The sequence below is a fragment of the Buteo buteo genome, chromosome 2, assembly GCF_964188355.1.
Source record: "Buteo buteo chromosome 2, bButBut1.hap1.1, whole genome shotgun sequence".
Taxonomy (NCBI): domain Eukaryota; kingdom Metazoa; phylum Chordata; class Aves; order Accipitriformes; family Accipitridae; genus Buteo; species Buteo buteo.
Genome location: NC_134172.1, coordinates 10,301,435 through 10,327,817, shown reverse-complemented (window position 1 = coordinate 10,327,817; position 26,383 = coordinate 10,301,435). Strand labels below are relative to the sequence as shown.

At 39.4% G+C, this 26,383-nt stretch overlaps 1 protein-coding gene across 3 annotated transcripts in view; it reads left to right on the top strand.

The window, feature by feature from the left end:
• The first annotated feature begins 2,038 nt into the window (after positions 1-2,038).
• LMBR1 (limb development membrane protein 1) overlaps positions 2,039-26,383 on the top strand; it is a 78,145-nt gene continuing 53,800 nt past the window's right edge. For 2 of the 3 annotated variants that reach the window (XM_075045405.1, XM_075045394.1), the window contains exons 1-4: positions 2,039-2,291; positions 17,303-17,375; positions 19,870-19,909; positions 22,369-22,508. In XM_075045405.1, coding sequence (XP_074901506.1) covers positions 2,229-2,291; positions 17,303-17,375; positions 19,870-19,909; positions 22,369-22,508 — 316 coding nt within the window. In that variant the 5' untranslated portion in view covers positions 2,039-2,228. Of the gene's footprint in view, positions 2,292-17,302; positions 17,376-19,869; positions 19,910-22,368; positions 22,509-26,383 lie in introns of those variants that run through there. The other variant, XM_075045413.1, reaches the window with a different exon arrangement.

Below are 26,383 nucleotides of genomic sequence, written 5' to 3'. Positions count from 1 at the left end.
CAATTTATTGTGTAGGTCTTTTATACAAGATGATGAAAGCTGGGAACCTATCTGTTCTGTACAAACATTAAGCATGACACTTTTAAGAGCAGGGTTCGTCTTTGAGTCCACTGACATAATTTCTATAGGCAGCTCTAAGAGAATTTGATTTCTCTGAGGACAGGTTATTGCACGCTGAACAGTGGTCTACTTTTTCCAGCTGTGTTTCTTGTTATAATAAAATATATTACTTCTACCTATAAACCTTGTCTTCAGTTATACTGTTCTCTCTGGACCAACTCCTGAGAGGGGAAGAGCACCAGCCGCTCTCACAAACCAAAGTCTCATATAAAGTTCCTCTTGGCAGCTACGGATGCTTTCACCACTTTCAGCATCTGAAGAAGACAAGATGATTGAAGTGGGAATAATTGAAGAAAAAAACAGATGAGTAATAATATTGTCTGTCAGACACAATCTACTGCTGCACAGGGAATAGCTGTAAAGTAGGATGGCTTTTCCCAAGAAGCATCTCAAGGACTGTGCTCTCTGCCCCTTCAGGTCTGCTTTTAATGGTCCTCTCCTGTTCCTACAGCCTCAGTGAATACCTAGAAAGTCACCCTCTGTGAGCAGAGGACTTCAGGAGGAGAGAGAGCGGGGACGTTTCTGACCTCTCACACCCATGGTATGACTCTGCCTGCAAATACCTTGTCTGTATCTTCACAAGTATCACAAGAACAAGGGTGAAACCGTGGCCATACTGAAGCTGAAGAAAGTTCTGCATCCATTCAGAAGTGTAAGAAATACATTAGACAGTCAAAGATTACTTTTGCTAACTCTAAAATTTAATAAACACCCCACCATCTGCTTTTAACCAAGAAAATGGGCCAGGGGCTGGGAAGTAAATATAATCTGAATTATAATTGGCATGGATATCATGTATAATGCATCAATAGATGTAAACAGGCAGAAAGTGATGATCCTTACTTTTGAAACTTCCTTGGCATGATGTTACGTATTTGGATAAAAATAATTCTTTGATTTGCTAGATCACCATCTATAATTTATAGTGTGCCCTAGATTAATAGTTTTCTGTGTATATTTAGACAATTGATCTGCTTGCAAACTCAGAAAGAAAATTGCCTGTGTGTATAGAGGGAATGGGACAACTGAATCCAGAACACCTGGGAGATCGTGCCTTCGTACTGCAGCCCTTGGCCAAAAACCAACACAGCAATTTGTCAACAGAAATGAAAGACAGAAAGCTGCTCCAGGCCAGCGGAAATACAAGTTTTAACTTAAGTACAGTCTTTCGAGCTATAAGTTCTGATGCGTTTACGGGGCAGACTGCGCCCCAGGAGGATCAGCTCGACCAGAACACCCTCAGACCCCCTCACGTTGTTGTCCAGTTGGGTGACTGACGCCCCTGGCCACCCTGCTCCCCGAGGGGGGAGGGCAACCCCTCTTCGCACCCATCTCCCGAGGGTCCTTCCCGGGTGGGGCCGCCTGAACCTCCCAGGCGACCCCCGGGGTCCGGACCGCTCCGGTGCCTTCTCTCAGGGGATGGGGGGCTGCCCGCCGGGCCCTGCGCCTGAAGGTCTCCCCTGCCAGCGCCTCAGGAGCCTCCTGTCCCTCTCCTCAGGGCAGCGCGGGTGCCTCCTCTTCCATCCCTCTCTGCTCCCAGTCCCGTCCCGTCCCGTCCCCACTCTCCAGACTGGCGCGAAGCCGCCCTTTCCAGGCAAAACCAGCAACCCCGCCCCTTTCGCCCCCGCCCACTTCCCCTGGCTCCGCCCCCGCCACGGCCACGCCCCTCCCCGCCTAACTCCCGCCTTCCTTTCAGCCACAGCCCCGCGCTTAAAGTTAAGCCCCGCCCTTCGTCCCTCCCCCGCCCCGGGGCGGCTTGACCACGCCTCCTACCCGTTAGCCCCGCCTCCCCCCCTCGGGGGGTTGGGGGCGGGGCCGTGGCGTGCGCGGGGACGCTGCGTGGTGACGCAGCAGGAGGAGTTGAGGCGGTGCTGCCCGCCCTTCCTCCTCCTCCTCCTCCTCCTCCTCCTCCGCGCCGCAGCCGGACGGTGACAGAGCGGCGGAGCCAGCCGCCAGCGCCGCCGCCAGGGCCCCTCATCCGCCGCCAGGGCCCGGGGGAGCAGCCGGCGCTGCCGCTGGCCATGGTGGCCCGCCTGCCGCCGGGAGGGCAGGAGCAGGCGCGGCGGCGGCGGCCGCCATTGCGCGCGGGGGCCGCGGGACTATGAAGGATGGAAGCGGACGAGGTGACGATCCGCGAGCAGAACTTCCACAGCCAAGTGCGGGAGTACACGGTAGGCGCCGCCGGCTCCCCCCCTTCCCCCCGCGGCCGCCTGCCCTGGCGGGTCCCCGGCTGCGCGGTCCCCCCCTCCCGCCTTCCTCCCTGACCTGTCATTGCGGTGCCGCGGAGGCCGCGCTGCCGTGGGACACCCCCCACCCCGCCCCCGCTCCTTGCCGTTCTCCCCCCCCCCAAAGCCCCCGTCGCCGGGCAGCCGCGGGGTTGTCCCGCTCCTTCCCTCGGCCGTTGCCTGCCCTTCGCTGCTTTGCCCCTCGCCCCAGCCCCCCCTCCCTCCGTGTCCAGGGTGACTCGGGTGGCGTGTCCCGGGTGGGCATAGCCGTGCGTGCATCCCTCCTCCCTCCGGGCTGGGTGCGAGGGGGCATGAGGGCCGGCTGGTGAGGATCCCAGCTCTTACCCGGTTGAGGGCTTCCCTCTCCCTGTGCCTTCAGCGAAAAGGCGAAGTACTGCGTGCAGGACAGAGGTGTGCTTCTGAATGCGCTCCTGTCCGCTGTGTTACGACGTGTTCAACACCCCAGCCCTCAAGTGTAGCCGTCTTACTGTAAGGCATGCATGGGATTTCACGTTATCGCTTCTGATGCTAAGATCCTCCTGTCTTTTGCTGCGCTGTTTGCAACGGATGTGTGTAACCTTCGTGTTTTCCCCAGCCCCTCGTGTCGTTCTCAGTGCTGCTGCGTGCCCCATGCTCTCCAAGTGGAGCCGTACAGAGCACATAAGCAGTGCCTGTGCTGTCCCATCTTCCTCAACCTTCTGTAGCCAAGTACAACACTATACCTTATGTGCAGATGGGGAGAGCTGTTGTGGTTTCCTCTCTGACTGCCTCATAATTGTTTTCAGGACTATTCAAAGCTGATAGAGTTGTTTTGATGGGGCTTGTTTCTCTTCTGCTTCAGTTCAAGGAAGGAAATACATGCTGCGCATAGGAGACACGCAGTGTTGTCTTCTGTGTACATGCTATCCTATCTCAGCTCGGCAATTGCATTCTCTTTTTGGTTACTGCTGTGTAAGAATGGATTTCTTGAGTTAAAATGATTTCATAATTTAGCTTTAAATATTTTTCAGCTGTGTTGGGAGACAGTATTAAATACCACTGTTAACTGATTTATGTAGGCCTATGGTTAGGTTATTTGATAACAGAGACTTGCTTGGATCCCTAGTGTGTTAATTTCTTTTCTATTTTTTTATGAATTCATATGTTAAGACCTTCTTTTTTCTGGTGAAGTGTTATATTTCTGGGATATTTTTTTCTGAAGAGTGCAGAACAAGTCTTTATGAAGAGAACTGTTACTTGAGAAGATTTTCTGGACCGTCTCTTTTCTGTGAGTGGATGTTGTGTATGCCATGAGAGCCATGACCAGTGGAGGGGCATGAAAAGAAAACTATGTTTTTGTAAAGAGGTCTCTAAGCATTACCTTAATCTCCTTTGTGCTACAAAAACACAAGTATATGCACAAACCATGCATCTCTCCTGGATGCTAGCATCCATCTTTTCCTCAGTAATCCTTTTTCCATTTGTATGTCATTGTTTGCTAATCATCTTCTACTTATATCCACCGGAGTCTTGTTCTGATACATCGTGTGCTACATATTGTGCTTTTGAACTTAGTAGGATGCACAAATTTTGAGTCCGAAGGAATGGCTGTGTGCAGCCTCTCCAGGAACTGTTGCAAATAGTGAAGGTCTATTAAATCTTAAAGAACTAACTCATCTATACTGCAGCTACCTCTCTAAAGCTTTTTCAGCCCCTCTAGAGCAATTGGTAACTCTTCTATTGGTGTAGTCACATACGAAATCACATAAGACAATAACTCATATTTTAGAGGTGCAGCATTACTTTATTTGGACAGTGGAGGCAGAATATTCTTGCTCTTGAAACTGTACTTTCATATTCAATATTGATGACAGGCTGTCTATGTTATGGTTTAATCAGTAGGGATAATAATAACAATTTTGCCTTTTAAATCATGCATTGGTACAGTTGTGATCTTGTCTTTAATTTCTGTTTTAAGACCACAGGGCTTCTTGAGTGCATAAACTGCTGCCATCCACAGCTGAGTCTACAACCTTCTTGTGGCTCTTGCATAGCTGTAGCAGCGTATTGCAAGTATGTTTACGCTTGTGGTTAGTTTAAGCATAACAAAGTATACAGAGTATGTGGCTTACATGTACCATTATGTTCACATCCCCTCCTAATCATTCCTGCCCTTGCTGGTCATGAAGTTACATGGTGAATACAATTTCTTAAATATGCAAATAGTTGTTGTGTGGGTAGTGGGTATAATCATCAGCCCCTCAGCTGGAGGAGGGAACATATTCCACTTTTTGACACATGCATGAGACTTTCATTCCAGCTGCAGGTGGGCTGGGGGTAGTGGAGCAGTTAACAGAAGGATTTGATGTTTGTTGCGTAATGTTACAGTGGAGGAGACCTCTATATGCCTGTAAGAACTAAGTAAAATTTATGGAATCTGGTAGTATTGTCTTTGGAGACCTACTTGTGTGGCACAATCTTTACTGGAAGCTAAAATGATACATTCATGGGAGGAGAGAAGAGAAATCAAAGTAAGTTGATGTAGTTGAAAAGAAAATCCTTTTCAATTTTTTTCATTTTCTTTGAATGGATAGAGAATTTCTAGATTGTGCTTTCTGGTAGAGTCCTAAGGGCACACTAAGCTTAACTTCAGCGTAATGCTTCATTTCTGTTTCATTTATTCTCTGAACTGCCAAGCTACAAAGTTTTCCTTAAAGTTGTATTACATAACAAAAATTAAAGGCTTGTTATGGTTCTGCTGGTGGTGCCTGTCTCTTTCTGTAGGTGCCAACTTCTGCTAATTCTGCCTTGAAAAGACAAATGTTTCTGACACGTTTATAGATTGAGCAAGGGTAGTAAAAGATTATTTTTTAAAATAAATCCTTCATCTGCTTTTGAGGTGACTGTCTCTGATTTAATGCTTAATTTAACTCAGGCCCTTTCACTCTTGACCTCGTTTGGAGTGTCTGTATGGCACCTGTTTTCTTCAAGAAAATAATCTGCCTTGTATTTTGTTGCTTCATGAGGATAATCTTTTACTAATAGGAGGTTAGCTCCCTAGTCTAGTTTTGGCGTGGCTCTTCAAATGCGAATCTGCTGTATTGAAGTTCTGTTGTTTGGAACAGTTATTGAAAACACCCAGACTCTTTCAGACTTGTACAAACTTTAAAATTCAGATTCAGTAAAGTAAGCATGGAGATTGGGGACTGATGACCCAGTATAAGAGACATGGCACAGCCATGAGTTTGCTCTAAGTCAATGAGAGCCTTGACTTCAATAAAGCCAGAGTCATACTCGGTTCTAACTAAAAGGGGCATCTCTCTGAAAAGCAGCTGTAGTTGGTTACAAAATATAGAAGAGCATCTGTGTTCTGTAGTTGATCAGCATTTGTATGAAAGAGTTGTAAAGGCCAGACAATGTTCTGTGCTGATCTGATACTATCTGTTATTTCTGTACACTTAATTAGCTTGCCTTTCTCTATTCTTTAGATTAATTTATAGTTTGCTGAAATCTTGCATGTCCATGAAGGATATTTAAGCTTTTAAGGAACTGCTTTTCCCTTGTGTCCTGTTATTATGTCTGTTTATACAACATAATTATAAAGTGTTGGGGTTTCCGCTAGTATTGTTGTGAACTCTCTATTTCAAACACAATTGAAGCAAGTGCAATGGTTCAGTCTCTATGTTCCCCTGGGTTTACTTCTTAGAATATTCTTACACTCCTTTTTTTCCAATTTGAGTCTTCTATTCTGCAATATTAGTTTGTATTTTTAAAATTTAGATCTACTTTGATATTATTTTTCCATTTACAAAATGTATTATTTTGAGTTTGGACAATACACACATACACTAGGTTATAATGTTTCCTTGGCAAAATAAATACACTGTGCTTGCATTTGTAGCGTGGGGAAAGCTGCAGAAGAAAACAATTTGGTGACCATAGAATTATTGCTTAGAAAGCTTAAGAACAAACTTGGTATATTTGGAAATGACCTAATTATATTTAATATGTTTATGAAAAAAATCAGTTCTGGTAGAATAAGTTCAAATACAAAAGTGCTATTATAATTCTAATTGCTTCATGCAAGTCCAGGCAGACACTGAAACTGGTGTAATATGTAGGTTTATGATTGATGTCAGATGCTTCCATTTGAAGGACTAAATGTTTTCAGGGGTGTAGGCTTCAGGTGCTAGATATTCGTAGAAACTTAGTTTTTCTACTTCTTAATACTATTCCCTCTACAATAAGGCTTTCATACCACTTTTAAATATTAAGGTGTGGGTTTTTTTGTTACAGGTGTTATGATGGTTACTTAGAGTGTATGTGTGTGTATAAATCTGAATCTAAAAATAATTTCCAGCAGTTTAGAAAGGTCTTTTTAGGTAGTTGCAACCTTGCCATGTCTTTGATTTTTGTTTGCAACTTCACACTAATACCACTGGCTTTGTTTTCTTCTCTGGTTTCTTTTTGTACCTTTTGTCCTCTTGTCTTCTTTTCAGGCAGAGGGGTGTTCAGGATTCTTCTATATGAACTACTGCACTGTGGTTACTGCTGGTACTGCTGGCATTTGTCCCCTATAGGGCTGTAAAATGAGAAGGCTGATTTGAGCACTGTACTCCTGTTGGTAGTGTGCTCTTGTTCCTGTCATGAGTTTTTCTTCCTTAAATTTATGCCCCAGACAAAAATTGTAATCTTCACAGACCCTATTTTATGCCAGAAGTGATGATATTCTGATAGTGGGCCAGGAAGAAAATGCTGAATAGAAGCGTGGGTGATCTTTAAGAACAAACTTACTACAAATACTGAAATGTTTTTGTTTGAATGTTTATGCAAGTTCATCTTTTATTGAGTAAAATTGGTGCCTTTCAATTTTTTTATCCATATTCTGAAAACTTGAGGAGTAACTTATATCTTAAATGGCTTCTTGTATGTCAAAAATAGCTTTGTCTAGGCTTCTCTATATTGCTGCTTTTTATTTTTTTAATGTTTTGGAAAAGAATTTTAACTGAATAAAGGAGTATTTGTGGTAGTGGCATGAGATATAAGGCTGAAAGTTTGGTGCACATTTACCATCATTACATATACAAAATGTTGGCATCTTCCTGTCACCTTAAAAATAAACCTTTACTTGTAAACATGGGTGCTCTACAGAACTTTAAGAAGTGATGAATCATCTTCTGGCTGCTGGTCCTGAGGATCAGCACTGGTGGATCCATCTGGAATGAATAGGCATCTCTAAACACTTGGCATGGACAAGTGAATAGAGAGATGCTTATTCCCAAAACAGGAACAGCTTTTGCAGAGTTCCACTCTCTCTGTTTACGTAAAATAAGCATGAAAGGCTGAAGTGTAAAAGGTTGCTATTAGTTACAGTTCAAAATAATTCATTTTGAATACCAGTGTGTTTCTTTGTGGTAGCAGTTGACCAGAAGGGCAACACACTTCATGGAAGGTACAGACACCTGTTTAAGAAAATTTAGATTAAGGTGTAAATTAGATTTGAGAAAGTCTAATGAAAAGAGAAAGAACTGACAGCAAACAAAACCAGCTGTTGATTACAAGACCACAGACAAGCACATCCATCTTGGGTTTTGTTTGGATAGCTGGTCATGTAGTAGAGGGACTGGATAAGGTGTCAGGATGTAACAGGGAGATCGTAGGGTTGTAATGAATGTCTCAGTCTTTGCTGTGATGTAGGGTTGCTGGGTGTGATTGAATTTATAAGCATAAGAGCCTCCAGAAAGAAGTGTTTTCAGATATGTTGAGGGGTGGGTGAAGTGGAGAGCAGAGCAGCAGAGGGGATGGTGTTAATGTCAGAGCAAAGAGAGAATCTGAAGCATGTTGCCAGTGAAGTTATAAGAAAGTGAGACTTCAGTTCTGGTGACACAGATGGAAATTTGGGTTAAGGAAGACTATCCAAAGAAAACATTTCATTCAGTATAAGCTTACTGCTTTTATTTGAAGGTTAAGTAAGTGATTTTGTTGTTGTTGTTTTTTAAACTGCAGTGCTTTCTCCTTTACTGTCTTTCACCCTCTCCTATTTAATTTGGTATTTATCCTTATTTAGGAGAGCAGTGATAACTCTTGCTGAGGAAGTCTTAACTTCTGTGATACTCTACTCTTTTCATGCCCTCCCCCTTACCTTGAAAACCGCTGAAGCTTTCCTGCAAACACGTACTGTCAAATGATTAGGGACGCTGACTTCTTGGTAACATGAACGTGCAAGAACTTACATAACTTATGATGCAAGAACAGGAGAGACTTTGAAAGTCATGATTGTAGTTTAAGTTTTTATGCATATAATAATTAACAGCCTGGGTTGTTGCATCACTTGAAAAGGTAAGTATACAACTAGGTAGAGATGACCTGGAATAAGTTACTGCTGTAAGCTCCTTATTAGTCATTCATGTGACAAGTGAAACTGCTTCATACAGCTTTCATCTGTTGCTCTTTGAGGCTCAATTTACTCTCATGAAGATGGTGACAAAACTCATGTTGACGTTTCATCAGCTTGGTGTTGAATATGTATTGTAGTGTTGCTGAGCTGCTTCCCACACAGAGGTTTCTAGTTTCTTGATTAACTGAATATATTAAAAGTTGTTTCTAACTACCATCAACATGGTTCCAAGAAAGAGCCCAGTGCTTTGTACTGTTTGAATATTTGAGCACTTTGATAATAACTTGGCTTTTAAAATTTTGATTAACTGGAAAATACTCTACAGAACTTTGTTTCAGTTCCTCTTTCCATACCATGTGTACTCTACACAGCACAGTATAGATGGCATTGCAGTCCGTGTGTGGCCGAGTTTAATATACAGAGGCTAGAAGCAGTACATGTGTGTGATTACCTCCCCCCCCCCCCCCCTTACCTTCTTGGCTTACAGTGGTGTGGTTTCCAGTGTTAGGCTTCACAATTGGCAGCAAAATGTGGTGCTTCACAGTTTTACTGTTGATTTTAGGTGCCTGTTTATGCCTTGAGTATCCCATTTTTTCCCATTACCTAACTATACTTTCTATTTTTAACATATTTAGCTGATGGTAAGAATTGATGCTGATGAGTTTGTGTTGAATGTGACAATAGCAACATGTCTAAAATATTTGCTGAGTTTAAGACTGTGATAACTTATGTCCAGTAGAGAGCCTGCATAATAGGTGAGAATTATGAAAGCATCCAAGTATTGCAGTTAAATATGTTTGTGTTTTGGGAGTGGGGGTGAAAAAAAAGATGTGCTACTTAAAAATTCTACAGTAAGTATGTGTGAGAAGACAAGGAGGAGGATTTTTATGGTCTAGGAGGAGAAAATTCATTAGCTCTGTCATCTTAGTTAAGCATCTTGCCCTGGAAATTAGTATTAGCCAAAGAAGCTGTCTTAAATTGTTTACTGAGTTTGTATTAATGAGACTTTTGAGGTATTTTTCAGAAAGGAATTTTTAATGGAATAACTCTGTGAAGTTTTAATATAACAGATTATTAATAGCTTGGCTGTAAAATGTTGAATAATACCTTTATTCAGTGGCAGATTGTTAGCATGATCTAGGTTGGTGCTATTGGTGTTAATTCTAGAGGGCATTTTTAAATATTGCACTAATGGTGAAAAATATTCTTGAATCTGGTTTTAATGGCATTGCTGTAGCCCATACAGGTCAAAGAAAAATGACTTGTAGTCATTTTTTGAGGGGTTTTGAGTGTATTACTGGGTACAGAATACAGTACCCTGAACAAAGGTATCTTGAGCCTATTACTAAGGGTCATGGAGGTATCACTTTTTTTTCCCTTTACCCAGCAACATAACTACATTCCCATTAAGTATATAAAAGGGAATGTAAAAGCTAACAAATTCATATATTGAATTCCTTCATTATTTTGAAGTGGGGCTCTGCTGCTGGTGAAGTTAATGTGAAGATAGTTTTAAATGAATGACATGAGGAAGCTGCCTTCTAAAGGGCTATAGAGGCTGTTTTTCATCTTCAGCTGAGCAGTATTTCTAGCACACAGAATATGTTTTTGGATGTTTCGTACTTTGTTAGATCCTGGAATTCTTTCCTAGATGAGCAAGTCTGGGTTCAGACTCTGAACCACTTATGATTTCTTTGTGATGTAGGAACCAACAAAAGAAAGTGGGTCAACTTCTTGCACATGTGTTAAGCCAGGGAGGAGTCCTGAGAGGAGACCATGCATGTGGGAGAAATCATAGGTGTGGAGGGCTGTGTTAATGAGTACAATTAATCTGTAGTCATAAGACGCATTTGACATTTTCTCATAAGCTTGAATTTAATGTGTCATGCTAAGTGTATAAGGCTGGCTGGATTAGAGTGAACTTAATGTAACCACAGAGCACAGAGTTTTTAAGAATAAATAGTTAATACCTCATTTTGAGAAAAATGAGATGTCCAAAGCAGATGATATTATGAATGCCAAGGTCAAAGTGAGACCATAGCTAAAATTTTCTTTAGTGTGCATAGTTTGCTATGGGTAACTTACTGTTGACACATCCAAAACAGGTGGAACACCTTGTTTGCCTTTTAGATGTCAATGGCATAATGGAGTTATTAGAAGTAGACTGAGCAGAACTGCTTGTCTCCACCTGTGTTTTCTTGCTGTTTATTCCTGCCATCCTTTCCAGGAGTAAACAAAAGTAGTTGCCAAGTGGGACAGTAGGAGGAAGCTTTTTAGTTGCCATGTGGCATTTTAATGCACATTAAAATACTTCAGCAGCATGAGAGCACTAAGAGGTAGGTGTACAATGCTATGCTTAGTTGTTTTCTGTTATAGAAATTAAAACCCAGAAGTGCAACACTAGTACTTTTCTGTAGGTAGTAATCAGTCAAGCAAAACACTGACAGTTCTGTTTTCAACTCTTAAACATGTTCTTATACATATTCTACAGGGTGGTGTCTCCCAGAGTGATCTCTGCCTCCTCTTTTCTCTATGCTGTTTTTTCTATTTAGGGGAAAGGACACGTTCTGTAAAGAAAGAGCAAGAAGGGGAGATACTCTTCATTATGTCTGTAGCTGCTCTTTTTTTGCATAGAAATGCTGGTAGATGTAATAGCAGTAACTTTTTTTGTTTTAATACTGATGCAGCCACTTTAAAATGAAGTTATTTCCTTCCTTCCCTTATTCCTTAGGTTTTTGGGGCTTCTTCATCTTTCATTTCATACATAGCATAGCAAAATGCTATTTACTTCTTGTCTGTTTTAGTCTCCCTATTCTAAAAGATAGTATGCAGTCAAGTGGGAGGAAATGATCACTTGTCTGCTTTGATGCTTTTAAGTGGAAATCTTGAAGCTTTGTTTCATGCTTGGAAGTGTGTTAAATCAAAGAACATTACTAAGGTCTCTGACTTCTTTTTGCAAAGGAGTTCTGTGGTGGTTCCTTACTGCTAAAAGTTGTTCTGCAATATGTCCAGCTTTTTCACAGTGGGAGGACATCCCTGACACAGCCCTACAGGGGCCTGTGCTTACACTAATGCTTTCAAATGTATTCCTAAGTGACCTGGAGAAGGGTGTAACTTACGACATGATGAAGTTTCTAATGGTGCTAATTTATTCAGGATGGTAGAAAAGAAGGCTGACTGGTCCCCAGCCTCCTGCTTAAAGGAGGGTCAGCTATGATGTCAGACTAGGTTACTTTGGGCTTCGAAACCTCCAGGGATGGAGACTGTACATACAACCTTGCTGGGCAACTGGTTCCACTGCTTGGCTCTCCTCGTGGAGGGGATTTCTCCTTACCTCCAGTCTCATCCTCCCACCGTGCACCACTGTCAGGAGCCCAGCTCTGCCTTCTTAATGACTTCCTCATAGGCACTGGCAAGCTGCTATCCGGTCCTCCTGAAGCCTTGTTGTCCTCAGGCTGAACAAGCTGAGGACCTTCAGCCTGTCTGCACCAGGCAAGTGTTCCACCCTCTTGACCATCTTGGTGGTCTTGCTGCGATTACTGATGTCTTTCCTATATTGGAGGCTCAAAACTGGATGCACTAGCTACATGTTTCCTGATGAATGCTGACTGGAGAAGGATAATTACTTCCCATGATTATTGGCTTTGCTTCTGGTAATATAGCCCAGGATGCTCTTTAGAGTGTTTACTGCCAGGGCACACTGATTGTCAGGTATTGAACAATTACTGGACAACACAACTCTATGCTTTTTTCCTAGTATAAACTATAGCTGTATTTCCTGCACAACAGTTGGAAGAATACCATGCTATGTAAATAGAAGCTGTCCATCTTTCTGTACACAAAAATGCAGCTTTTAATGCACATGCACACCCACATGAGTTACAATTGTGACAGGTGGTTGTACCTTGTGCATTTTGAGCATGTTCTTTCATAGCATGAAAGTGTAGCTCTAGTACTTGCAACTGAAGATGATGCTTTGCCAATCTGAGGCATGAATTTCAATGCCAAAGTTTTAAGGACCATCCACACAGACAAGTCAGTGTCAGCTGATCTTTAGTAACTGTCAGTGGGATAAGTACAATGTAATTTGCATTAGTTTAGACCTTTATTGCTTGTGTTTAATGCTAGACTCTTCAGTGCTAGCCCCTTAGATGCACATAGTTATGAACTGAAATGTGTGCAGTTTATCTCCAGCTCTGTTTCTGCAGGAGCTGGGAACTGTCTGGTACAGATCCAGAAGTATGACTTGGAGCATACTTGGATGACAGATCCAAAAGTATGACTCTATGGAAGAGCTGGATACAAGATACCTAAGAATGTAGTGCAGTGCATCTCCAGAAGTAGCCTCTCTTGGCATGTCTAGTGTGTAATCTAAGCAGGAGCATAAAGCACTTCCTTTCACAAATGAAGATTAAGAACTCCAGGAGAAGACAGGCTTCTTTTGCTTGTCCTACCAGAGGTTGTATTTAGTCCATGCAAAGCGATGTGAATGAATTATATGCTTGAGATTTGAAGACTTCTTAATGTGCCACCTATTAAAAGGGAGCCCCTAGATGTAGCATAGAATCCATGCGTTTTCAGTTACCGAGTGGTGTAGAGGGGGGAACACAAAAAAAGACATTACAAATTATTAAGAATTGCTTTGCTTGACTGTTTGGCTATAACCATATAAAATTTTCAGACTCCTATGCTTTTTAATAAGTGATTAGAAATGAAAGTTGACAGATGATTTAGGGTACTATGAACATATGAATATGTGAATTTGCCCTCTTCTAAGTTGTGGTTTGGTTTTGTTTTGTTTTTAAGAAAGTCAAATTAGGAGTTGTCAAGAACTGTATTTTCTGAAGCCACATGACTATTGGTAGAGCATTCCTTTTGCATTTGCCAAGGGCTGTATTCAGTAAATGCATTGGAAGGTATTTCTTAAACTAGGGTCAGTGCGTCTTAGTAGTGTAAAGTGAATAAGAATGGCTGTAATGTACATGACAGTAGGTGTTGCATTTGGGGGGGAAACTGCTACTCAGTTTCCTCAGCTATCAGTATTAAGAGTAGTCTTGCTCAACTTAGATGAAAATGAAGTAAAACGTTATGTTGTTAGCACAAAACCAATTCTTTAGGAGATGTAGTCAATACAAAGGAGGGTTAGAACTTGGTGCAGAAAGGACTCGATTATCCCAAAATAATAGCTGTAGTATGAAATTAAGGTGTGGTTTTAAAAGGAAAAAAAAAAAAGACAAGGTGATGAACTTGAACCCTGAAAACAAGTTTCTACTGTAACTTGAGAGCTGCTCTGCTGGAAGCAATTGAGGAGGACGGTGTGGATGGATTCAGCAATTGGAGGATAATGATAAGTTACTAGTGTGATTCTCAGGTGAAGATGTTGAAGTCTTTTCAGTACAGAAAGAAAGGCTTAATGCTGTTAGTACCTGGAGTACTGCATACAAGCCCAGTCATTCCTAATTGAGAAGCATGAACCAAAGCTAGAACAAGTACAAACAAGGACTGTATTTTTTTTCAGTACAAAAATATCCTCAAACAAAGAGCAGTATGAGGAGTAAGAACCCAGGACTGCAGTGTGACAGGACGGTGGAATCTATTCTTCGCTATCATGGGCAACACATTCCTTTTCCCCAACTTAATTGAGTTCCACTCTAAAAATAGTTAGGATGCTGGCTTTTGCTACTCCCTTTGGAAAGCTATTCAGAATGCATGGTTAGAAACACTTCAGGATCATAGGTTTCACTAAGTATAAATTGAGACTGAAGTAATATTTCTGAGTTTGCTTATTGAGTTGTTTTGGTCACTATGAAGGACTTAATTTGTGAACTCTCTTCTGTTAAGATGCTAAAGCTTTCACTGATTAGAATTTACTTATTTCTTTTCTTGCTGATCATTTTAAGATTATGTGCTTTTTCAGTAATAAACAACTTTGTAAATATTTGTTGTTCTCAATTCTGAGAGAAGTAGACGGGCAATTACACCAAGATATATAGTTACACCTTATTGCTGAGTTGCAAAGTAGCTGTCATCTAAAACTAGAAATACAACATTTGACAGTTCGTGTTACTGGACAGCTTTAATCTGCTGTGCCCTCAGAATACCTCAGTTATCTCAGGGGGACCTTATAAGTACAGACCTACATTTTCATTGTAACCTTGCTATCACAGATAGAATAAAGGTCATCTATTTTATTTGAAGATACAAACAAGATTGCAGTAATTTTTATTCTTCTCTTAATTAAAATTAAACCAAAACTGAGCCTAACTATATCTTTATCTTACACAGGGACAGTGTTATTTGGGTCTGACAGATTTTTGAAGAATTTTACTGACCTTGTATATGTGATACCTGATTTTCAAAAGTGGATGCCTAAAATTAGATGTCTCTAATCCGTAGCCTTGGTCTAGTTTTCAGAGGAACTGGAAACTTAGAGAAGGACTCTTTCAGCACTGGCATTGTGTTTTCCAATACTGACAAGACAAGCTGTGTCAGAGTACTCTGAAAACCCAAGGGTCATCTCAGTTTCTTTTTTTCTTCCTGATTCAAAAATATACAAGCATATTTTTTATTAAATTTTAATAAAATTATTTATTAATAGAATTATTTAAATAAATTCTTTATCAAAGCCTTTTCTTTTCTGAAGCATCCTCTGGAAAGTTGGTGAACTCATTCATGTTAGGTATTTGAATTCAGAGATCTAGTTATGAAATCTAATTTTCAGCATCTGTATTTCAGGTACCACTGCTGTGTATTGCCAGCACAGAGAATGAGCTCAGTTGCCACTTTTAGACCTATGGCACCATAATACTTCTGGGAGACCTGCAGGGCAGTTGCAGGCACCCAAATGCGAGGCTCAGATGCTTGGCTATGCTTTGTTTTTTTTTTATCTAAAATGTCTGACTACACAAAAGAAATAACTCTCCCAGTTTCTTTTTATTAGTGTTTCTTAAAAAGTCTGTCTTCCCTGATTGCGTGATACATTCTTTCCCCCTCTGATTCTGCTGATTTGGATGTAATATGCTTATTTAGATGTAAATTTTTAAGGGCTATGATTGCTATGTTCGCTTTCACTTTTTCCTTTCACTTAAGGTAGCTTTTCTGCCCCTGATTTTAAGACAGTGAGTTCTTAAAGGCAACAAATCTTTAAATGATTGATTAAAGAAATAGATCAGCTGCTGCCCAGTGAAGTAATTCTGCAATTTCAGATCACAAAGGAGATTAAAGCTCAGATTGAAGTAGAACACATTTAGGTTGTTAATATGAATTGCAGGGGCAATTAAAAAAAAAAAAAACAACAAAAAACCAACAAAACAAAACCAAAAATAACCCAACAAACAACCCTTGTACAGGTAATAGGAAGACTCACTTTAATAGTAGCAACTGCTACAACAGTTTTGCCTGATTGAGTTGGTTAACTGCTTTGCGTTAAGACTTATGAGGTGGCTATTAGTATTGTGCACAAGGAAAAGCAGCTTAACAGTTTGGGCTGCTTCAGGTAGCTTCTCAGCCTGTGGTGTGCAGGTATTCTGTTTCCTGCAAGCTGACATGAAGCAGAATACACTGCTGGTATATCGCACTGTTCACTGACTGCTCAGGCACTAGGGAAGGCTAAGGGATTCAGCATCATGGAATGGCATGCTTCGTTCTTGTTTCATTTCTGACTGAATCATGTTTTTAATGGGTATCAACAAACAAGATTAAGGAAGCAGCGTTGAGCCACTGATGCCTCATTCAGGAGCAAATAAAGTGTTGTTTTTCTCTTTTCTTTTTCTTTCCCACAAAGGCTTGGAGGGTTAAAACTGTCTTGCTGTTCGATTCCTTTCCTCCAAGATTTCCAACGTATTTGTAGGTGTTGTGGTCTTACCTTATTGTATTGATGTTCTAGTGCTAAATCTTAGAAACAACTTGATGCAAGTCATGCTGGGCTCAAGGTACCTCTGACCTAAATAAGCTACCTACCTTAGGAGGAGGGAAATTGTGCCCTTGGCTTCTGACTATAAGGGAAACATCATGTTAGACCAGCTCATGCTTGGACATCCACTGTAGGCCAATGAGTCTCTCTTATGTGTGTTGCTGCCTGGAATTTGTTTGATTCAAGACATCTTGGAAATAGTAAATGTACTGCTTGCTTCTTTCCACATATGTTGATAGCTTACTCCAAAATTGATCTTCAAGAGCCCATCGTATAAAATACAGTTACCCTTAGGTTACACGTGAAGGGGATAGGAAGTGTGATAGTTTTTACAACTCAAGTGGATTCAAACTTCAAAAAACAACCCACCCCACCCAGCCCTCCCTCAAACAAAAAATTGCACTGTACATAAGGCTTTTTTCTTAATTTTAGAGTAAAACTTGCTGGCCATAAAATTGATCCAATACCTGTTACTGTAATTAAACTGTTCTTACTGGTGTAACTTTCTATTAATAAGCTATAAACCAAAACATTGTTGACATTTACATTGAATACATTTTTGTTGACCTGAATTCAATTTTAGGTTGTTGATACTGGATTTTCTGTTTATTATTCTTATAATCCAGGCATTTCTTCACAACCTAATAAATACAATGTTTTTTCTTCCAGATCTGTTTTCTCCTGTTTGCTGTTCTCTACATAGTTTCCTACTTCATAATCACAAGATACAAAAGGAAAGCAGGTAAGCATAGACTTAATGTATTAAAAAATAATTTTGCTTTTCAAATGAATAGGTGATTCTTTTCCTCTCTGCCTTCACAAAGAAAGCAGAAGAACTAGATCTCTGACAAAAAGTGTTTCTCAGCTTCTGGTCTATGGCAGCCTGGACTGATCTAATTGTATATGCTGCTGTCTTGCCCTCTATCTGCTCCCTTTGTCCCTGAGCCACACGTTTCCATCACCTCTCTTGTGCCTGCTCTGGCACTTCTCAGACCCTTTAACATGCCTTCTAATATCACTAACCAAGGGAGAGAGTGCACTGAAGCATCTCAGAAAAGGATCAGTGAGTATTGTAGCTGGCACTGTGTAATTGAGTGAGAATGGGTGGCTGTTTTCAAGGTGGTGTGGATGGCCACAATCACTTGTTCTGTTGTGGCTCTGTGGCAGCCTAAATTTTTAACTGTTTTGAGAGGGAAGAAAGGGGAGAATGTCAAGTAGACTCTTCTGCCTCCCTTTCCTTCGGATCCTGTTGTTCTCCTTTCACGTCAGCTTTTCCAGAATAAGTATCTTCAGGCTGTGTTCTAGCACCAAAATCAAGTTCAGAGCTTTAGCTGGTAAAGTGAAAAGGTTGCTGGTAATACAGAAGGGAAGTAGCGGATTTCTTCAAAAAATCCTGCTTTGCTCAGGTAGAGTTATTTCAGTGTTCTTAACCTGTTCCTTATGACCTCACCACTGAAGTCTTATTCCTTGAGATAATTTTTTTTTTTCCCTTCAGAAACATTGTCTGTGTGAAACTAGTCTGTAGGAACCCCTGTAACTTTCTTCTATATTTCTTCTAAAGGCAGTAGCATAAAGATCTGTATAAAATGGCAGAATCTTTGACTCCTGTCAATTCATCTGGGACCTTGGTGCTTGGTAATGCTCAGTCAGTCATGCTGGAGAAGCATTCTTATGCATGATAATCTTGGCACTTCGAACTTTGATGGAAACTGTTTATTGAGCTATAGTGACCTGTGTTGTTACAGAGCTGCTTTTATAGGTGGGTTTGTGTTTAGAAAAGTAAACTCTTCAAGAAATGTAATTCCTTTAAAAAAAAAAAGTGCACCTCTGTAAACATAGGAAATAGTTTAAAAAGTAAGGTGGTTACTGTCTTCTGATCCTGATATGTATTTTGGAGACTACAAAGCTGCTACCATTTGGAGATAGGGAAGAACAGGGAAGGGAAACTGGTTTGGCAAACACTATTGGATGTAAAGACACGTTTACTACCTTTTTGGCAGCTGATCTCATCAGCTACTGAGAGGAACTGCTCTGCAGCTTTCCTGACTTTATGAAAGCTTTGTGAGCATTTAGTTAGGCAAACTTTGTAGCCTGCTAGGCTCTTCCTGATGAGACACGTTTGAAGAATTAACCCATCTGGAATTCTTTCAGGACAAATTGTTTGCTGTTTCTACAACAAGCTCTTTAGCCAAAACGATTCATAAGAGACCTTGACTTAGTCTCTCAAAACACCACGAGATTCTCATTAAAAAAAAAAAAAAGAGAGAGAAACAATAACCCAATGTACTTTCACAGAAGAATTTCAAAATAGCATGATGTTAGTGGCTACATGTTTATTTCAACTGTGTGCATAACATAAACTTGAAACACCTGGCTTTATTCTTAGATTTTAAAATAAATTTGAGTTACTTCTCACGGAAAACTTGGGAGACTTAAAAGAAGAAAGCTGACTTAAAATTATTTAAAATGTAGAAATGCATACATTTGTGTATAAATGTGTGTAGAGAAGGATGTAAAGAATAAATGGAGGATGTATTAGTGATTGACCTCTGAGTTAAATGTTGATAATATTTCAAAAAATTGGAATATTAATTGAAGAATAAGTGAACAAAAATGGTCTAAAATGTGAAATACCAGAAGGGAAGCCATGGTATCTTAAATCCAAAACAAACAACAACGACTACTCTCCTTCCCTGCCTCCCCCAAATCCCCAGGAGTAGGGAGGATGGATGAGTAAGGGGAAGCAACTGAGTGGTGGTCAGTACTGTTCTGGGTGTACTTTCTTGTTTTAAAAATACATTTATACTGAAAATGAAACATCTATTTAGCATTTTATAGTAGTAGTTAGTATGGACCCTAAGACTTCCCTGTAGCTTGCGTGCTCTCTGTGGTTTCAGAGGTCCCCAAAGGACAGTTCCTAGCAGCAGCCATGCTGGTAGTAGTCTGAAAGCTTGTTACCTGCAGAGCCTTCTGGAAGATGCTTCCAAGAAACTTTGATCTGTATATTTAAATAAAGTGGAATAACTTTGTAGTTACATTGATTGAAAAGAGTTTAAGGCAAGCAAAAAAAAAAAAAAATCATTTTTGTTACGAATGTTCTTAAAATATTGATGCTGACAAATTGTTTTAGTAATTCTAGATTTTAATTGTAAATTAATTATTCCTATGTATATACATTTTAGCCTGAGGAAAGATGACTAAGTATTGAATATAATCTGCTGTAATTTAATTTTCAGATGAGCAAGAGGATGAAGATGCCATTGTTAACAGAATATCGTATGTATAGCTCATTTTTGCAGAACTTTTGTTTCTTGGTATATTATTATGATATGAATCTTGTATGCTTCCAAATAACAGTCCATTTTAAGTATGACAGCAAATAGTTTGCTAGAGGACAGAGGAAAAAGATTTGATCAAGTGACACCTAGTATTATGAAAGGCATGACAAGAGGGAAGGCAGTTTGGTCTAGGGCTTTTTTCACCTATGGTTTTGCTGGTAGGCATAAAGTTGGCCAGAATATTGCATGAGGACCTGATGCAAGAGATGGAATTCAGTGCAAGACCTGCACCTAAATTTAGGTCTCTAAAATGTAGGTGTTTCTATGGGAGGTAGGTATTTTAAGTTCCCACTGCAGTCAATGGAAGCCCTATCAAGGGAGGCAATGGATCCTGGAAAGAAAGTTAGTTCACCCTGAAGTAGACAACTATATTTGATCATCTTAAAAAAAACTTAAAAAAGAATAACAAATGGAAGACAAGCATTTGCCAGACTTGCTGGTCTGCCAGCCACACTCTCTCCTTTTCCTGTTCCTTTGTAAAGCTAGATATTAATTTCTTCTATTTAAATATGTCTGAAGATTTGCAGAACATCTGTGAGCTGTTGCTGCCCTCAGTTACATGATTTACTAAACTGTGGGCTTGCTACTTGCTTATTACAATGTTCTTAGCTCTTCCATGGTGGTACTGTCATCCTCTTGGAAGGAGAGCTCATGAGTATTTTATTGATTTGTCTTGTACCCTCGGAAAGTGCCGAGTACATTGCAAGCTGTTCGCTTTCAGTTGTGCATTTGTGGCAAGCTTGAAAGATGTACAAAGGTGATGTAAATCTTACGCATGCTTCTCATAGTAGTGTCTGGTACCAGAATTTTTTTAATGAATTTGAACTTATTTGCCACAAGGTCTACTTCAGATCTATAGAAAAATACATACTTTTAAATGCTATGAAGCTCTTCCCTCTCAAGTAGAGAAGCATCTGCTGTGCTTTTAAGACTACAGTGAAGGCCCTTCTAGATAGAATGATTTTCATAGCAGCTGTGGTCTTAGCCTGGTTCTGAATTTTTCAATATTCAGAGAGTAAAATTTGTCTTGTTAACTGTTATCCCCCCTGCATCTATTTTCGAGTTTAACTTTAAAACACAGCAAGTATCAATTGTAAATACTGTGTTCTTCATGCAAAAACAGTGTAAGACAAGATTAGCACTTCCATCAGAGTAATAGCCTTTCATTAAAAGTAGTGTTATAAATATAAAATGCTTCTTGTTCTTTCAGCCTAAGCTTTCTTGTTCCTTAAGTGTGTATGTTATTTTCCAAAAAGCAATAACTGTCAAACATATGCAGATGGATATTTCTTTGCATAGCATAATTGTCAGGACTTAAGAGGTGGGTGGGAGGAGAAGGCAAAGCCAAACTGCTGTAGCACCTTGAAAGGCTGTAGTCTGTTAGATTTCACAATTCTGGCTTAGAATGCTTAACCTTAAATAAGAGAAAAAAATACCTCAGAAACCAACAACAAAAACACATACATATATATATATGTATATTATTTTTTTTTAAATAAGTCACCCAGACTTTCTTCTCTAAGTTAAGTATTGTGTGAATGAAAAATAGATTTGTAGACTGTTAAGGAAAAGTAAGATCTTTGTGAACAACTTACTGACATTTGTGTTGTAGGAATGACCTATTTAAGTTTATCTTTTTTGTCATGCAATTTTCAGAATTATTTCTAATTTTATTCTAGCATTGAGTTAGTTCTGTCAGAACATTTTTGTCGGTGTTATTTCTTTTTGAAGAACACAGTTGTTTTTTAGTGCCACAAGATGGCATTTGACATAAGTTGTATTTGGGATCTAAAAAGAATAAACGTAAATATTCTAAATAATTACGACAATTTCTCTGTATTGACTTTACAGCTATCAGAAAACCCCAAGCTATGAGATGATACTCGAGTAACTACATTGTGAAAGAAAAGCAATGTTGGTTTTTTTTTTTCAGTTTGGTGTTAAAATATCTGTTTATGTGTAATTGTACTCACTTTTTAGGCATTAAAAAGCTCTGCTTTTAAAAACTATAGTGAGAATATAGAAATAGAAGTTTTTTTCATTCTGAGTGTGTATGTGGGAAATGAAAACTAAAATAGGAGACTTATGAAGAGACACTCCATGAACTCCAATAATTTAACCTGTGTATGACATTGGAATTGAATGCATACAAGTCCCAAGAGAATAATTGTGGTAGATGGTAAAAATGAGCTATTTTTACTGGATTCTGTAACTTACTTGGTATTTGAAATTTGCATTTTGGAAGTGAAATATTGTGGAAATCACAGTTTCTCCTGCCCCTTTACGATCTAAGAATGTGTTGCCTTCAGACACTGATTAATAGGTAGGCTAACTACTTTTTTCCCCCCTGTTCAGAGCATGTTGGTGGTAACAGTGGTACATTTCTTTAAATTTCAGGCTGTTCTTGAGCACCTTCACTCTAGCAGTTTCAGCTGGTGCAGTCCTGCTTCTACCTTTCTCAATAATCAGCAATGAGATCCTGCTTTCTTTTCCACAAAACTACTATATTCAGTGGTTAAATGGCTCACTAATTCATGGTTAGTACTCAGCATAATGTAATTAAAATGGATGTCTTCATTATACATGCACAGATATGTTATTATTTTCAAAATAACTCCATTTTCATTTAAGATGCTAATTGATTTGTTAATATGTTATTGGTTAGTTGTTTTTGCTGTTGTGTGACATATCACAAAAGTCGGTCTTAACTGTTCTGGTGTTTGTTGTTTTGTTTTTTGTTTTTTTTTTTAAGAATTATGCAGACTTGATGGAATTAAACCAAATTTGCTTTGGTTTGAATATTAATGTAGAATAAGAGCTACTAGAAGCTAACTTGAAAACATAATGTTCAAACTTCTTCCTCATATGTTAATGCAAGATTCATAAGCCTGTCTCTTTATGATGATACAAGTAAATTTATTCTCAAAAATAAGAAATTTAAGAAACTTGCTAGCTATGAGAAGTTGGGATTAGATAGTTAAATTCAACTGTTAGTGATTGATTTGTAAACAAGGAAAATTATAGAATGTAAGTGTATCAAGTGTGGTAAAGAGGCACAATAAAAATAAGCTATTTCAAGGAAAGCAAGATGCAAGAAAAAAATATTACTTGTGCTTGCAGCGATGATGCCTTGATGTGTCTGCCAGAATGAGTTTCTTAGGCTTTCCAATATTGGTTAACATGCTTACGACTGGCATGTATAATGGATACTAATATTTGAAAATAATTTGGACACTTCTATGTGTCTAAGGGAAATAACTGGTGGAAACAGGACATTCTTTAGTAGATTTGGCTGGAGAAGGAAGATAAATTGTTTCACATAGTGAAGGTATTATTTAATCTAGAACACATAATTTACAAGTTAACTGTGCTGTCCTTTTTCTGTTCCTGTGAAGAGAGGGTAATTGGTCTTTGGAAGATTTTTCTCAGAAAAACGTACACTTTTTGCTAAATGTCTTATAAACTCACAGATAACAAATTCATTAATTTCCAGATCCCTAACTTGAAAGTTGTTTTGGCATGTGGTTGTTTTTTTTAAGATTAAAGTAGTTTACAACAAATTAAACATGAATAGGTGAAGACAGGAATTAATGTGTATTGTCTGTCATCTTTCTGAAACTAGTTGAGTATTTTTTGTGTTATCTGGACAGTAAAGGAATTTTTTTTAAACCCATGAAGGAGGAGTTGACTGTAGGTGTGGTAGTCAATGGTGACCCTGACTGTGGTGACAAAGTAGCTTAAGACCTGAGAAAAGTGAGGAGGGAAAATAGTAGAATAAAGACCTCACATTTTGAGAGAATAGACTTTGTCATCTTCAGGAAATGTGTATGTGGGACCTTACTGGAGAATGCCCTGAAGGCAAAGGAAGCCAGGAGAGATGCTTACTTTCAAGGATAACCTTTAAGCACTGTAATGTGCACCTCAGTGTGCAGGAAAATGAGCAGGTGTAATAGGAGGTTGACTTGGCTTAATGGGGAACTCCTGAGCTCAAAAGCAAAAAGGAAGCATACAGAAGGTAGAAGTAGGGATGAACTACCCAGGAGAGGTGTAGAAATATCACCTGGATTAATATCCTGGTGTGAAATTAGGAAAGCCAGGGCACAGCTGGATTTGCAACTGGTGAGGGGTTTGTGTAGGGCCAGCTTCTTCTCTGGAACGTGCAGTGAGAGGCAAGAAGCAATGTTTGCAGGATGTGAAGCAACAATTCTTCACAGTGGGGATGGTTGAACACTGGGAAAGGTTGTCCAGAGAGACTGGGAAATCTAAATCCTTGGAAGTTTTCCAAAACTCAGCTGGCTAAAGCCCTGAGCAACCTGATTGCATCTGCAGTTTAGCAGTTTTAAGCAGCAGATCAGACTACATGACTTTAGAGGTTCTTTCTAATTGAGTTCTTCTATGATATGTTTTGTCACGTCATGGGGGATTGCTAATTTGGTATGTCTCCTACATGGAAGGAAAAAAAACTCTAGCTAATTCTCATTTTTCACACAGATTTAGCTGCTCAGACAGATTTATATACTTTACTCCCAAACATGGAAAAAAAAGTATTTAGTGGAAAATAATCCTTCCTTCTGTGTCTGAATTGAATTTGGAAAAAGCTACAATAAAATATTACAGAGTGAAAATTATAATAACCAATTCAGAAATTTTCACTCTATCAGAGTTGCTACAGTACTTGAGAAAACATGAGTTAATTAGAAATCTGCTGGAGAAAGTAGTTGTCACATAGGAAGGCCTTTGAACTTTCCAGTGACCATGTTGTTTTGATTTTTAATGTGATAATCTTTTGAAATTACCACTTTATGCATGCCCAGGATAATTTATGTAAGTTCAGTAGTAATGGCTATCAAAGAAGTAAATTCAGCATCTTGGTGTTTCCAAGATGGTATATTGCAAAGCTTACGCTGGGGTAGACATGACTGAACGAACCCAAGATTTACCACAGTTGGTGTGAAGGCTTCAGAAACATCTGTAACTGCAACTTGACAAAAATCGAATGTACTTTATTTCGAAACATTACCTTGGGGAAGGGCTCCCTCTTGTGGTGTTCACTAGGTTTGCACAATAGCATTGCACTGCTCTGTAAAAACCTATTCCATGTAGTGGCAATACGTTTTTGTAGTTATGAAACTACAAGTGCAAGTTTTGAGAGCTGACAGTGCTATCACAAGCACTCGAGTTCAGAAAATGTTCATATCTCTATAATACTCTATCATAGCCTTCATGTGTGCTTTGCTAACTGCTTTGCAAATGTTACCAAATGGGAAAATTTGTATTGCTTTAAAACACTTCAGTTTTGCAGATATATCAATTACAGATATAGTCTGAGGTACTTGAAAATGACATTAAGGGTTTTTATACTGTACACTGTTGCATTAGTTGTAGCATATAGAAAAAGCGAAAATATATGCCTGGAATTTTTGACACTAGGCAGAAAGCCCCTACCTGGATCCAGTATAAACACTCTCATCTAATGCATGTTGAACTAAACCCAGAAGTACTTCTGACAGCTGGATGTTCATTTGTGCTGTTGTTGGATACAACCACCAGGTGGGGGTAAAAGTTAATGAAACTGCCATGAATAAGCAAGACAAAAAATTGCTCAGGGTCTAATATGTCTGCCAAAGACTGAGAGATTTTTAATTTTTATGTTTCATTAACTTTTTAATGGGGGATATTCTTAGGTCACTACGAATGCAAAAAAAAAAAAAATTAAAATATTCCAATAGACTGCTTAAAGTTTTTATATATGTTGATACCTGCAAGTGTGTCTCATGCAATTTTATGGTGCAGTCAACGTAATAGAAAATAATTATTTTTTTGGGTCTATTTTAAATTGATTCCTCTACTATTAAATTCAGATAAGAAATACAGTAGGGGAAGAAGAGGGCTGTGTATGTTCCTTGCTTTGAGGAAAGTGTATATGTATGTCAGCAGCAGTACAGCACTGTCTTTGCCTCTCATAACTTTACATGCATGTCATAGCTCTGTAGTTTAATATTCTTCTGTAAATGTGGTTCCTATCAGCTACTAATGTGTAAATTCAGTAACAGAATGCACTGTCTTCAGTTAGAGAAAACTGCTGAAATAAGACCCCCAGCCCCATCTGATAGTATTTCTACTCTAACACTGGTGTCTTAATTTTCTGAAAAAAAAGTGTGTGTGTGGGGAAGTACGCAGAGTGCTTGAGTTAATGTACCCCTAGTAAGGGCTGTTAATGACATTCTTGCTGATGTTGCTATGTGTGAATGTTTCTTGGATGGTAACAGGAGCTTCCTGGCTAAGCAAATTCAAAAGGAAAAATCCCCCTCTTTGTTAACTGGAGTTTAGCCACCTTTAGGCAGTTTGTTTTCTTTAGCAATTGAGTATTATATTTCACGCATCTCTTGGAATTTTCTTGTTTTGTTTTCTG